The 16001-nt window shown below is 30.8% G+C and overlaps 1 protein-coding gene across 1 annotated transcript; it reads left to right on the top strand.

Moving 5' to 3' along the window:
- Window positions 1-4374: 4374 nt before the first annotated feature.
- On the top strand, window positions 4375-5196 carry LOC139860242 (F-box/kelch-repeat protein At3g06240-like). Its single transcript, XM_071849012.1, has one exon. The coding sequence runs from the start codon at window positions 4375-4377 to the stop codon at window positions 5194-5196; it is 822 nt and encodes a 273-aa protein (XP_071705113.1).
- The last annotated feature ends 10805 nt before the right edge of the window (window positions 5197-16001 follow it).

Consider the following 16001-nt stretch of genomic DNA (forward strand, 5'->3'; position numbering starts at 1 on the left):
TTTCGAATATAAACTCAAACCCTTTTGTTCCAGCTGCTACTATTCCTGTTCGAACTACTGTTACCAGCTCTGTCACGTTTTCGGTTATGAATCCAATCGACATTTGTCTTCTGGTTATAGCTACCATTAAGACCCATTTAAGTTGTTCGGTTAAACTTAAACACCACCACCTTGTAACCATCATAAAATCGAAACATTCTTATTATTTTTCGTTTTCTATTTTCTTTTGAATCACAAAAACGCCACACCATAGTGTAACCCATTACCACTGCAAAACCTTCATTGTTACTGCAAATATTTCTTCAGCATATATAAACCGAAAGACACCACTGCTAGTTCCTGTTTTCAGTCAATCAATAAAACAATAACCAACACCTTGTAATTCTTTCTCGTTGCTGCAAGTTATTTTTTTTCTGTTTTCCTATCGAAAAACTACGCCACCTCCATAAACTCACTTCTACCTTTAAGTTTATGTTTCAATCGAATTGATGAGGATAATAAAGGCGACATGATAATGATATTGATAATGGATACAGTAAAGTATCGATAATGATTGAAGGATCGATGATGATTGATGAGGAATTGGGACCGACCTAGTTTTTTTTTTTTAATTTTTGGTGACACACTCAGCAGAACCCCATCTGTTTCCTTATCGTGTTGTTTATCTGAGAGCTTTAATCCACAAAAGAAAACGAGTACCGGATTGTTTTGCTATTGGACCATTAAACACTAGTTGGGCTTGTGAAATCAGTATTGGGCCAAAGAAACTGAGGGTCGTCGGGTTATAAAAATTATATTAGGAATTAAAACCGAAAACTGGAATGGTCAAGTGGTTAAGAGTTATTGCAAGGAACGAGTGGTCGTGAGTTCGAGTCTCGTCACGGGCAGTCTACTTCTTTTTAATATTATTAAGGTTCGTGAATCCAAGGCCAACCTTATACGTGTTCAATGGTGTTATATGTATTTTTACTACAAAATACAGTATGGTGAGTATATAGTCCCACTTTTAAACTCTAAATATTTCGGGATGAGAATACATGTATTTTATGTTTTACGATATGGACACAAGTATCTGAAAAATATATTCTACGTTGAGTTGTACCACTGGCATACTTCCCTGTAGCTTGGTAACTACTATTTACAGCGGTATTGTAAACGCGAATCCTGTTGATAGATCTATCGGGCCTGACAACCCCAACCGGACTGGACGACCAGTATTTAACGGTTGCACAGTACTTCGTTTCGTTACTACACTTGGTACGGTGTAGGGAGATTTCATAATAAAGGGAATATGCGACGTTGATTAAATGTTAAGTATGGTTACCAAGTGCTCAACAACTTAGAATATTTTTATTAAAATGTTTACATATGAAATCTTGTGGTCCATAGTTATAACGCTGCTAGCATCAAACCTATATATCTCACCAACTTTATGTTGACGTTTTAAAGCATGTTTATTCTCAGGTACGTATAGAATCTTCCGCTGTGCATTTGCTCATGTTAAGGACATTACTTGGAGTCGATCATCGCAATGGAACCAAATGTTGATGATTTCGTCCAGGGGATAAGGACGGGTCTCTACAGTGATGTTTCACAATTGAAACTGTTTGAAAAATTCAAAATTTCAAGTGATTTGTAACTATTTTTTTAACTACCGTGTAATGCACAGGTTCAATATAGGTGTGCTTATCCATTAATATTGGGTTGTTTGCTTGCATTACCCTAATAATATTAATGGGTACTGTACTAATTCGAGTATTAGTAATAACAATAATCTTGATGATGAAGATGATGACGATATTTGACATATATATGTTTTATACAAGAATTCTTATATAATGTAACATAGAACAATATAACTTAGACTTACTAACGTGTTTTCATGTGATACATTCCAAGATAAAATATCAATGGACTCATATTTTCTCTAAATATTACGTAGTATATATAATTTATATATAATTAAAAGGATATTGATGTTGAGAAATAAAAAAAAAAAATTGTAGATGCTAAGTTACTAACACCACCCGAAATCACTTTTAAAATTTGTCAACACTACGGGTTCTTAAACTCAAAAGAACTTTAAAAATTCTACATACCACGAGCTCTTAAACTCAAGAATAATTGTTTGAAACTTTTTAATTAATTTTGCACGATTATTTTACCCACACGTGCAACACACGGGCTCAACGTTTTATTTGCTTTCGCTAATTACATACTTGAATGATATTTTCTGTTACGATTTTTGCACGGCTTTTTACACACCCGTGCGTTGCACGGGTGTGTAAAAAACTGTGCACAAAATGTAATTTGTATTTCATATTTGTATGTAAATAACGATACTTAAAATATAGGAAAAGTATAAGAATTATTAAGAGTCTGTGGTGTTGACAAACTTTAAAAATTCGTTTGAGTTTAAGAGCTTGTAGTGTTGACAAATTTTAAAATTCGTTTAAGTTTAAGAGCCTGCGGTGTTGAAATATTATAAAAATTCTTTTTGAGTTTAAGAGCCCGTGGTGTTAACGAATTTTAAAAGTTCTTTTAAGTTTAAGAGCTCGTGGTGTTGAATAATTTAAAAGTGGTTTTGAGTGGTGTTGAATATATAAAAATTTGTATTTTATATATTCAATATATATGATAATGATATGCATCCCTTAACTATATATAATTAAGAAGGGATATAATAGATAGATGAATACACATAACATATTATGTCGATAATATAGGATCCTCGTATTTTATTTTACGTAAGTTTTTCCGTATTTATTATTTATATAATAATCCATAAATAATATATATAACCTATACATATAACAATCCATAAATAATTTTCAACCACAATCAAAAATAACTTTTTCGTTTATATATATATATATATATATATATATATATATATATATATATATATATATATATATATATATATCAAAAAGTTTTTCTTGATTGTGGTTAAAAGTTATTTATAGTTTATTATATGTATAGATTATATATATTATTTACAATATTATTATTATATAAAATAAAATATATATATATATTCGAGAATTTTTTGTAATGGAATCATGTGCATTTCCTAATCTCTTACTATCATCATGTAAGGAAGTAGCTCCCCTCGATCATTTCTTTATTTATATTTATGAAATCATCAATAAATTTATACTCTAAATCCAATTAATACTCGATCATACATAAATTTATATTTATGAATTGAACGATTTTTTTTATTGTTGAATAATCCAATTTTAGCATGAAACCTTTAAGTTTCCCTGGTGGTGCTAGCCACCATAGTAGGGTGAACATGATGCAAGTGAACGAAAAGCTTAAGAGGAACGACAATGTAGGCCACGAGCTCGGGGTCTCAACTGAGACGTAACGCCTGTAAATGACAGCATTGGAGACCATAAAGAACACGAAGAGTGTGCCGATGGAAACTAGGTTCAAGAGGACATGTAGATCCGTGAAAAGAGCTATTGCCGCTGTGAAAATTCCTAATGAATATCAAAATGCAACAAATGTCAGAAAATGAGATAACTTGCTATAATGCTAGTAACAAGGGTCCCTTAAATCGTGGATTTTTTTTATATCTTAGTCAGCATGATTTTTTTTCTACTAAATCAAGAAAATTACACATAAGATTATTAAGTTCAATTTAACTAAGAATTAAGAATATATATATATATATATATATATATATATATATATATATATATATATATATATATATATATTAAAAGTAAAAATATTAATCACGTTTAACCGATTGACGGCCCTATATTTAGCCTCTATCGTGTTTGCATCGTTGGAGTTAAACTTTGTCGTCAGGAATCACAGGTTAAGGTGAGAGACGACGCTTCTTTAACATTACACATTATTATCACCGATAAAGTTATATTTAGAGTAGGGTTTAATTTCGTTTTACTTAAAAAGTCTAGGGTTTTCAATTATTAAGTTAAATTAACGATGTGCATACTACGATTGTGTGTTTGTTTGTGGATTTGATGTTGATAGTAATTTGTGATTTTAATGTTTAGTTCGTGCTTTTATTCCTCGCTTTTTTCCGTCCGCCCGAATTTTGGTTATTGAAGCCCTATAAATGGCTTCTAAAGGCGGCATTATTATTATTCCATCAGATATAATCACTGAGATCCTATATCGTCTACCGTCCAAATCTGTTGGTCGATTCAGGTGTGTTTCAAAAGAGTGGTTATCTCTACTTTCATCACCACAATTCATCAAAACCCATCAAAACACCCTCAACCGAAACTACCTCTTCTTTCGTCCGAGCTATACCGATTCCTATTTCATCCCATGAAGAAAAAGAATCCGTAACAACAAAGTTTTACTTACAAGTCCCTGGTGTGGTCTTCTGTATCTATGGTTCTTGCAATGGTCTTGTTTTGTTGTCTGCTTTTGGCCATTTTTCGGATCATGAGACTCATGCTTTCAAACCCAACCATAAGAGAATTCGTTGAATTGCCAGTTTTTGATTTTAAAATCGCAGGGCACGGATTTGCATCTTGTATCATGCGCGAACTGGGTTATGATTCACTGACAGATGATTACAAGGTTGTTACCATCAATGAGTTTCTGAATTGGAATGGTGCTGATCGTATTATGTGTGTGCATGTTTATAGCCTTAGAAGAAATACTTGGACGCGGGTAATTGATTATCCTGATAAATATCGCCCATTTAGTATTACATCCTCCGCTTTTGTTAACGGGTCCTTTCATTGTGTAGCTACTAAGGTTTCTGATAACACAAAAGTAATCGTTGCATTTAGTTTGGTAGATGAGAATTTTAGTGAAGTGCCATCACCTACGTTGGGTAATGGTAATGATGTTGATAACTTGAATAGAGCTTCCAGAATTGTTGTTGTTGATGAAAAGCTTGCGATATTCTTGTCATTTAAGGGTGAAGTTTGGTTAATGAATGAGTATGGGGTAAAAGGATCTTGGACTAAAATAAAACTTTATGGACTCGAACAAGTTCCTAAGTTTTGTATACCATTCGTTTTCTATGTCATTGGAAAACTTTCGCTGGTTTACGACAAGCAAATGCTAATATATGATGTTGAAGATGGAAGATTATCCAAACGTATAGATATTTATGGGAATACACATCCGAGTGCTTATACTCGTTTTTCATGTGTATGTGTCGAAAACCTTGTTTCCCCAAGATTCAATCGACTCAATTAGGAATCTACAAGTTCAAGTGAAGGCGTGTTGTGCATGTGTAGAAGTAAGTCTTACTTTGCATTTTACATTTTTTAGTTTTTCAGTTAAGTACATGAGGAGATAGTATATCTTCTATTCTCGATGTGATCACTAGATTTTTAATATGTTTTTGTAAGCAACACTTTGGTGTTTAATTTGTATTTCATGCACATCACTATTATCTGACTACGTTGGTGTTTAATGTTTATTTAGCTGTATATATGCTACTTCTAGCCTTTAATCTTGAAGCTAATGTCGCATTGGTAAGCTATTGAATTGCAATCAATTGTTGATAAAAAGTATATATGCTACTGTAGCACCCACTAGTGTCTCAAACTCGTAGAATTTGTGTGTCGAATCGTACAACAAAATTGTTTAATGTGTACTACTTGAGTAGAAAAATTGGTATATTGTATGTCCGGTCTGGCCTTTGGGAGTGCAAGCGGGGCCATTGCATATTTGCATTTGGCCAAAGACTTGTAAAGGGCCTAGTTTTTATGCCTTGTGATGAACTCTTTAGACCATAGATAATGCAGGCGTTTGTGGCCTCAAACGCCCGGAATGAGGCGTTTGTGTTGGGGCGTTTGTCAAGGAAGCACGGGCATAAAAATGTGCGTTTGTGTTTTTTTTTTTTTTTTTTTAATTCTTTTCTACCTTTTTCACCACTTTTTAACCCAACCTCCAATCATATTTTGACACATCACCCACAAACGCCCTTACAAAAGCCCCTCATTACAACTCCCCCCCAAAATGTCATGGCCCAGTCACAGTTTTTCCTCAAAAAGTGCAACTCTACCACTCCACGTCATAGTCACCATTATCTATGGTCTTATACACGGTTTTTGCAATTGTCTTGTTTTGGTGGCTGCTGTTAAAATACAATGCAAATTTGGTATGTAATTAGTAGATGTATATATGTAAAATATCTAGATATTAATATGTATAAGAAAATATCTAGAAATTAGAATATGAAAGAAAAATCTAGAAATTGAAAATGTAAAAGAAAAATCTAGATATTTGTAGGTTGTAGAAATATCTAGATATTTATATATCCATGGAAATATCTAGTGTGTAGAAGGTTCCATGGAGTAGTATAAATATGGGTGAATGTTTTCATTTGTGTGTGTGTGAAGTAGAGAAAAAGTAAGGTGTGAGTAAGGAGTGAAAAGAGAAGAGTGTGAGTAGAGAAGAAAAACTTGTAAGTAAGTAATATTGTAATTGTATTTTGTATTAATAAAAGTGTTATTTGTTAAGTTTCCCGGTTAAGCTTTAGTTTGTGTTTAAGTTCTTAGTGCACTTGTGTTATTCTTATTATATGGTCGGCTCTGCCGCCTAAGTGATATATGGTCGGTTATACCGCCTGAATAATATATGGTCGACACTGTCGCCTAAGTATTATTGTGCACTAAGGATTCATAAAATTAAAGGCTAACTAACGTCAAAGTTGTGACGACCCGGAAATTTCTGACCAAATTTAAACTTTATCTTTATATGTTTCCAACATGTTAAGCAATCAAACTTGTTAAGACTTGATTACTTGAAATGAGCTTTTTGTAGACAATTGACCACCCAAGTTGACCGGCGATTCACGAACGTTAAAACTTGTAAAAACGACATGACGATATATATATGGATATACATATAGTTAACATGAGTTATGATAAGTAAGTATCTCCATAAGTGTATTAACAATGAGTTATATACATAAAAATGAGACTACTAAGTTAAGAAACTCGAAACGATATATATAACGATTATCGTTATTACAACGTCTTACTAAATACATATGTATCATATTAAGATATTGTTACACTATATTTAACATGATAAAATGATAATTATATATATCATTAAGTATGTTAACAATGAACTACATATGTAAAACAAGACTACTAACTTAAGAATTTTGAAATGAGGCATATATGTAACGATTATCGTTGTAACGACATTTTAACGTATATATATCATATTAAGATATATTCATACATCATAATATCATGATAATGTAATAATTTAACATCTCATTAAATATAATAAACAATGGATTAACAACATTTAACAAGATCGTTAACTTAAAGGTCTCAAAACAACACTTACATGTAACGACTAACGATGACTTAACGACTCCGTTAAAATATATATATATATATATATATATATATATATATATATATATATATATATATATATATATATATATATATATAGTGTTTTAAGATGTATTAGTACACTTTTGAAAGCCTTAGGGACATATATCAAAGTGCTTCTACTTAACAAAAATGCTTACAATTACGTCCTCATTCGTTTTCATCAACAATTCTACTCGTATGCACCCGTATTCGTACCCGTACAATACACAGCTTCTATGTGAAGACCCGTCCTAATCCATCTGGACGAAGTCCACATCGATTATAAACGAATCACAATAGTTGGTTACATCGCGAGGTACTTGACCTCTATATGATACATTTTACAAATATTGCATTCGTTTTTGAAAAGACAATCTTTCATTACATCGAAAGTTGATGGCGTGCATACCATTTTATAATATATCTAACCGTAATTGACTTAATAATAATCTTAATGAACTCAACAACTCGAATGCAACGTCTTTTGAAATATGTCATGAATGACTCCAAGTAATATCTTTAAAATGAGCAATTGCACAGCGGAAGACTTCTTTCATACCTGAGAATAAACATGCTTTCAAGTGTCAACCAAAAGGTTGGTGAGTTCATTAGTTTAACATAAATAATCATTTCATAATTTTAATAGACCACAAGATTTCATATTTCCATTTCTCATAAACAAACGTCCCATGCATAGAGACAAAAATATCATTCATATGGATTGAACACCTGGTAACCGACATTCACAATATGCATATAAGAATATCCCCATCATTCCGGGATCCTCCTTCGGACATGATATAAATTTCGAAGTACTAAAGCATCCGGTACTTTGGATGGGGCTTGTTGGGCCCGATAGATCTATCTTTAGGATTCGCGTCAATTAGGGTTTCTGTTCCCTAATTCTTAGATTACCAGACTAAATAGGGTGATATTCGATTCGATAATCCAACCATAGAATGTAGTTTCGATTACTTGTGTCTATTTCGTAAAACATTTATAAAAGTAGCGCATGTATTCTCAGTCCCAAAAATATATATTGCAAAAGCATTTAAAAAGGGAAGAATGAAACTCACCTAATGTATTTTGTAGTAAAAATACATATGACGACATTGAACAAGTATAGGGTTGGCCTCGGATTCACGAACCTATATCATTTGTGTATATATTAATACACTAAATAGTAATCGAACCAATTTATATTATTATTAATAATATACTTGTTATTTTATATGTTATATAGATAAATTTATATTTAATCTATACAATTTATATAACTAATACTTATCATATTAAATTTTAAATATAGTAATTACTCATTAAAATAGTATTTACTATAATACGTAATATTGATATTAATGTAGTTATGTTTTATGTCATAAATATATTTTTATATAGAAAATTATTTATTGAATATATTAATAATACTAATAATAATAATGATAAAGATAATACTAGTTATGATAAAAATCATGATAATTCTAATAATAATAATAATAACGATAATTTTAGTAATAAAAATGATAATTTTTGATAAAAATGTAAATTTTAATAAAAATACTAATTTTAACAAAATGATAAATTAAAAAATAATGATACTTTTAGTAATAATTATAATAAAAATAATACTGATAATAATAATAACTATAATAATAATTTTACTACTAATGATAATAATAAAGATATTTACAATAATAATAATAATACTACTACTAACACTTAATGATATGATTTAATAATAACAATAATAATAATAATAATAATAATAATAATAATAATAATAATAATAATAATAATAATAATAATAATAATAATAATAATAATAATAACTACCTTTGAAGCTTTTCACAAAAACGAATGCCTCAAACAAGGCTCGAACTCGCGACCTCTTAGTTACCCGCTAACAACCTAAACCACTCCGCTACTACTTCATCTGTGATCTAATACCCATCTAAATGTCTTATCTTGAGTTATTTCCATTTCGGCCCAGCAAGAACCCGGCGGCCCAACTGACTAACCACACAGCCCAATTAGTAATCAAACATGGTAGCCCAACTGGTACTAATTTAGCAAAAATAAAGTTGTTGTCTGGTTTCGAACCTAGGACCTCTCGGTTCTTAACACACCTCCTAACCATCTGTGCCAATTACACTATTCTGATATATATTTAACCGAAAAATATATCACCCCTAATTTCATGTCTTCATCATCTTACTCCTTCTTCTTCACAATTATTTTCATCTTTATCATCTCTAATTATACTCAGTGAATCATCATTATTCTTTTTCTTCGTTGATACAATAACAACGATAAACAGAAAATAAAAAATAAAAATAAAAAAAAAACTCGTAGCGACAGTCTGATCATCATCAATATATAAACATAAAATCATCATCTTATTTCTTCATACTATCGTCATTGTTAAAGCATCATAACCATCATCTAACCTCATCACAGATTCAATATATAACATATACTCACAATCATTTTCGTTATATCATGTGTCATCTTCATCATCGAATCATCTTATCACATAATCACCAAGGTCTCGTCATTCCATCGTTTTCTTCATATATCATCGTTTATGTCCTCCGGTTGTTGTGGTGATATTTTGTTAATACAACTTAGCATAATTGGGTCCCGGTTATATTAGTGGAAACATTGAACGACAAAAGTAATATAAAGTCGTTGGTAGGGTTTTGGTTATTAAAAGGTTTTCAAAAGTCCATAAGCAAACAGTGAAATAATAATGGTAATTTGATGGTGGAGATTTAAATGGTTCTAGTTGATTGTGGGTTTGGTTCTCGATCACCAGAAAAAGAAAAGGAATAATAGTAGTTATAGGTGAAGACGATTGGAGGTGACCGTTTATGGGTTGGTTGAATCTTAGTTATTCCGGCTGCAATCATAAAAGAAGGAGAGAAGATGAGAGATAAAGTGAGGTGATTGTTGTGGTGATGTAAGGTGGTCTTACGACCTTAAAACGGAAACAAGCGAATAGCAATGACAACCATTCGATTAAGAGATGTCTGTGGTGGTTATCGATGGTTGAAGGAGAGGCGGTTTATGGTGGTTCTTGTGAGGATGGTTCTCGGTTGGTATTTGCAGTCGACAAAGAAGGAAAAAGAAAAAAAAAATATAATAAGGATAAGAAAGGATGGATGTGAATCTTTAACAGATTTTGTAATGTAACTAATTCAATTGATGATTTCAATCAAGCAGACAAACCAAATGGGAGTGATAACGATGCTAAACTGATTTTGTATGTTTCCTATTGTAATTAGATTCCCTCATAGTTATAAAGTAATTCAAGGTACAATCTATAGCAAAAGCTGATAATGATATCAACGGGGTTTGTATAAATTTTGTCTTTATAAATAATATTTGATTAATATTAATAATAATAATCCTCATAATAATAATAAATAATAATACTGAATATTATTAATAATAACCACATAATAATAATTAATAATTATGCTAATAATAATAATATTTATCATAATGATGATATTTTTAATAATAATGAAATGTATTGTTTTTATAACAATAATAATAATAATGATAATAATAATATTAATAATGATTCTTATTGAGAAGACATAATACTAATATTACTAGTAATAACAAGTTACGTATTTCAACTTTCTTATCTATATAATATACGCTATAATAATATTAGTAATACAATTAATAATGTTATTATTAATGTTAATAACAAATATGAAGGTAACATTAATAATATTGATAAAACACTAGATTAAAACTTGTAATTAATATTACATATGTCTTCTCTTATATATATATATATATATATATATATATATATATATATATATACACACACACACACACACACACACACACACACACATCTAGTAGCTTATTTGTTCTTATTTATTATTCTACAGTCTTAAAATTTTAATTGATTAAGTGTACTTTATCAAATCAAAATTTTAAACATACACTTATATTTATATTTATATCTATATATGTATTTACATATTTATTTACAAATAGTTGTTCATGAATCGTCGAGCATAGTTAAAGGATATTTGATTACATGAATATAGTTTCAAAATTTTCGAGACTCAATATTACAGATTTTGCTTATCGTGTTGAAGTCATAGTAAGATTTAGTTTAAATTTGGTCGGAATTTCCCGGGTCATCACATTCTAGATGTATTTACTATTGGTATATACACTTCAATGATCAGCTCTTAGCAGCCCTTAATGAGCCATCAAACATGTGGGAACCATCATTAGACAACTAGCATGACTTATGAGAAAGGAAACAAAAACAAGAACTCCTTTTAACCCCACTCACCTTCACCACTCACCACCCACTCCATTTCACTTCGAATTTTCCTTTCTAATTCTCTCTCAACACACACACACACGCACCTATGAAAGAATTTTTCCAGTAACTAATCATCATCGTCATCAAAAATTACTTCAAGTATCAAACTATAATCATCATAGGAAGAACATTTCAAGAACCCTTCGAAAATCCTTTCAAGTTTGCTAGTTTACTTTCAATCTTGCAAATACATTTCAAGTGATCATCCAACCTAAAGAAACCTTTGTTATTTATAGTAGATATATTTTTAAATCAAGGTAATATTCATATTCAGGCTTTGATTCAATTTCTATAACTATAACTATCTTAATTCGAGTAGTAATCTTACTTGAACTTGTTTTTTGTGTCATGATTCTACTTCAAGAACTTCCAAGCCATCAAAGATCCTTTGAGGCTCAAGTTATTTTTTCATCATTTCCAGTAGGTTTACCTACTTTACTTGAGGTAGTAATGATGTTTATAACATCATTCGATTCATATATATATAACTATCTTATTCGAAGATTTAAACTTGTAATCACTAGAACATAGTTTAGTTAATTCTAAATTGGTTCGCAAACAAAGTTAATCCTTCTAACTTGACTTTTAAAATAAACTAAACACATTTTCTATATCTATATGATATGCTAACTTAATGATTTAAAACCTGGAAACACGAAGTACACCGTAAAACTGGACATACACCGTCGTAGTAACACCGCGGGCTGTTTTGGGTTAGTTAATTAAAAACTATGATAAAATTTGATTTAAAAGTTGTCCTTCTGGGAAAATGATTTTTCTTATGAACATGAAACTATATCCAAAAATCATGGTTAAACTCAAAGTGAATTTATGTTTTTCAAAATGGTCATCAAAATGTCGTTCTTTCGATGGAAATGACTACCTCTTTAGTAAATGACATGTAACCTATATTTCCGACTATAAACTTATACTTTTTCTGTTTAGTTTCATAAACTTAAGTTCAATATGAAACTATAGCAACTTGAATCACTCAAAACGGATTTAAAACGAAGAAGTTATGGGTAAAACAAGATTGGATATTTTTGCTTGTTGTAGCTACGTGAAATTTTATAACAAATCTATATTAAACATATCCTAGCTAACTTATATTGTATTATACATGTATTCTAACATATATTATGTAATCTTGGGATACCATAGACTCGTATACAATGTTTTGATATATCATATCGACCCATGTATATATATTATTTGGAACAACCATAGACACTCTATATGCTGTAATGCTCGAGTTCGCTATACAGGGTTGAGGTTGATTCCAAAAATATATATAGTTTGTGTTGTGATCTAACCTGAGGCGTGTATACAATGGGTCGTGGATTGATTCAAGATAATATGTATTAATTTATTTCTGTACATCTAACTGTGGACAACTAGTTGTAGGTTACTAACGAGGACAGCTGACTGAATAAACTTAAATCATTAAAAAGTAATAAATGAATGTTGTAAATATATTTCGATCATACTTTGATATATATGTACATATTGTTATAGGTTCGTGAATCGACCCGTGGCCAAGTCTTATTTCCGACGAAGGAAAAAAATCTGTGAAAGTGAGTTATAGTCCCACTTTTAAAATCTAAATATTTTTGGGATGAGAATACATGCAGTTTTATAAATGTTTTACAAAATAGACACAAGTATACGAAAACTACATTATATGGTTGGATTATTAAACCGAATATCGCCCTTCAAGTCTGGTAACCTAAGAATTAGGGAAATGGCCCCTAATTGAAGCGAATTCTAAAGATAGATCTATTGGGCCTAACGAACCCCATCCGTTGTAGCGGATGCTTTAGTACTTCGATGTTTTTTTATCATGTCCGATGGATGTCCCGGAATGATAGGGGATATTCTTATATGCATCTTGTTAATGTCGGTTACCAGGTGTTCACCATATGAATGATTTTTATGCATGCATGCTATTTATGAGAAATGGAAAATATGAAATCTTGTGGTCTATTAATACGATTTGATAAATATATAGGATAAACCTATAACTCACCAACAGTTTTTATTGAAGTTTTAAGCATGTTTATTCTCAGGTGATTATTAAGAGCTTCTGCTATTGCATGCTAATTTAAGGACAAAAATTGGAGTCAGCATGCTTGTAATATATTTTTTTAAAAACTGCATTCGGAGATTTAAATAAATGTGTAATATTATTGTAACCCAATATGTAATGTTCGTGTGTAAAACGTTACCTTTTAGATTATCATTACTTGATAATCTACGTTATGGTTTTTTAACCTTTATCGATAAAATAAAGGTTATGGTTTGTTTTAAAAACGAATGCAGTCTTTGAAAAACGTCTCATATAGAGGTCAAAACCTCGCAACGAAATCAATTAATATGAAACGTTTATAATCGATATGAACGGGAAATTTCAGTTGGTATCAGAGCGATGGTCTTAGCGAACCAGTTCTTGCATTAGTGTGTCTAACTAGTAGTTGTTTAGATGCATTAGTGAGTCTGGACTTCGACCGTGTCTACATGTCAAAAGTTTTACTTATCATATCTAGTCGGAAATCATCTACTTACCATCCTTAGGAAATTACCTGCTTATACAATATTTTGACATATCATATCGATCCATGTATATATATATATTATTTGGAACAACCATAGACACTCTATATGCTGTAATGCTCGAGTTCGCTATACAGGGTTGAGGTTGATTCCAAAAATATATATAGTTTGAGTTGTGATCTAGCCTGAGGCGTGTATACACTGGGTCGTGGATTGATTCAAGATAATATGTATTAATTTATTTCTGTACATCTAACTGCGGACAACTAGTTGTAGGTTACTAACGAGGACAGCTGACTGAATAAACTTAAATCATTAAAACGTAATAAATAAATGTTGTAAATATATTTCGATCATACTTTGATATATATGTACATATTGTAATAGGTCCGTGAATCGACCAGTGGCCAAGTCTTATTTCCGACGAAGGAAAAAATCTGTGAAAGTGAGTTATAGTCCCACTTTTAAAATCTAAATATTTTTTGGATGAGAATACATGGAGTTTTATAAATGTTTTACAAAATAGACACAAGTATAAGAAAACTACATTCTATGGTTGGATTATTAAACTGAATATCGCCTTTCAAGTCTGGTAACCTAAGAATTAGGGAAATGGCCCCTAATTGACGCGAATCCTAAAGATAGATCTATTAGGCCTAACGAACCCCATCCGTTGTAGCGGATGCTTTAGTACTTCGATGTTGTTTTATCATGTTCGATGGATGTCCCGGAATGATAGGGGATATTCTTATATGCATCTTGTTAATATCAGTTACCAGGTGTTCACCATATGAATGATTTTTATGCATGCATGCTATTTATGAAAAATGGAAAATATGAAATCTTGTGATCTATTAATACGATTTGATAAATATATAGGATAAACCTATAACTCACCAACAATTTTTGTTGACGTTTTAAGCATGTTTATTCTCAGGTGATTATTGAAATGTCCCGTTCATATTGATTATAAACGTTCCATATTAATTGATTTCGTCGCGAGATTTTGACCTCTATATGAGACGTTTTTCAAAGACTGCATTCGATTTTTAAAACAAACCATAACTTTTTAAATATTACGACGATTATCAAATAATGATAATCTAAAATGTAGCATTTTCACAAGACCATTACATAACGGTTTACAATAATATTACACAACAACATATATCTTCGAATGCAGTTTTCAACAATATTATACAAGCATGGACTCCAAATCTTGTCCTTATTTTAGTATGCAACAGCGGAAGCTCTTAATAATCACCTGAGAATAAACATGCTTAAAATGTCAACAAAAATGTTGGTGAGTTATAGGTTTAACCTATATATTATCAAATCATAATAATAGACCACAAGATTTCATTTTTATAATATATCTCATATCTCATATTAGGCATTTCGCAAACTGCATAGAGATAAAAATTCATTCATATGTTGAACACCTGGTAACTGACGTTAACTTAATGCATAGAATATCCCCAAAAAAGAACCTCTCTTCTGTATAATAATCTCGACGTACTAAACCATCCAGAACCTGAATGGGGGTTGTTAAGCCCAATAGATCTATCTTTAGGATTCGCGTCAATTAGGGGCCATTTCCCTAATTCTTAGGCTACCAGACTTGAAGGGCGATATTTGATTTAATAATCTAACCATAGAATGTAGTTTTCGTATACTTGTGTCTATTTTGTAAAACAGTTATAAAACTGCATGTATTCTCATCCCAAAAATATTAGATTTTAAAAGTG

The sequence above is a fragment of the Rutidosis leptorrhynchoides genome, chromosome 7 (assembly GCF_046630445.1).
Source record: "Rutidosis leptorrhynchoides isolate AG116_Rl617_1_P2 chromosome 7, CSIRO_AGI_Rlap_v1, whole genome shotgun sequence".
NCBI classification, from domain to species: Eukaryota; Viridiplantae; Streptophyta; class Magnoliopsida; order Asterales; family Asteraceae; genus Rutidosis; species Rutidosis leptorrhynchoides.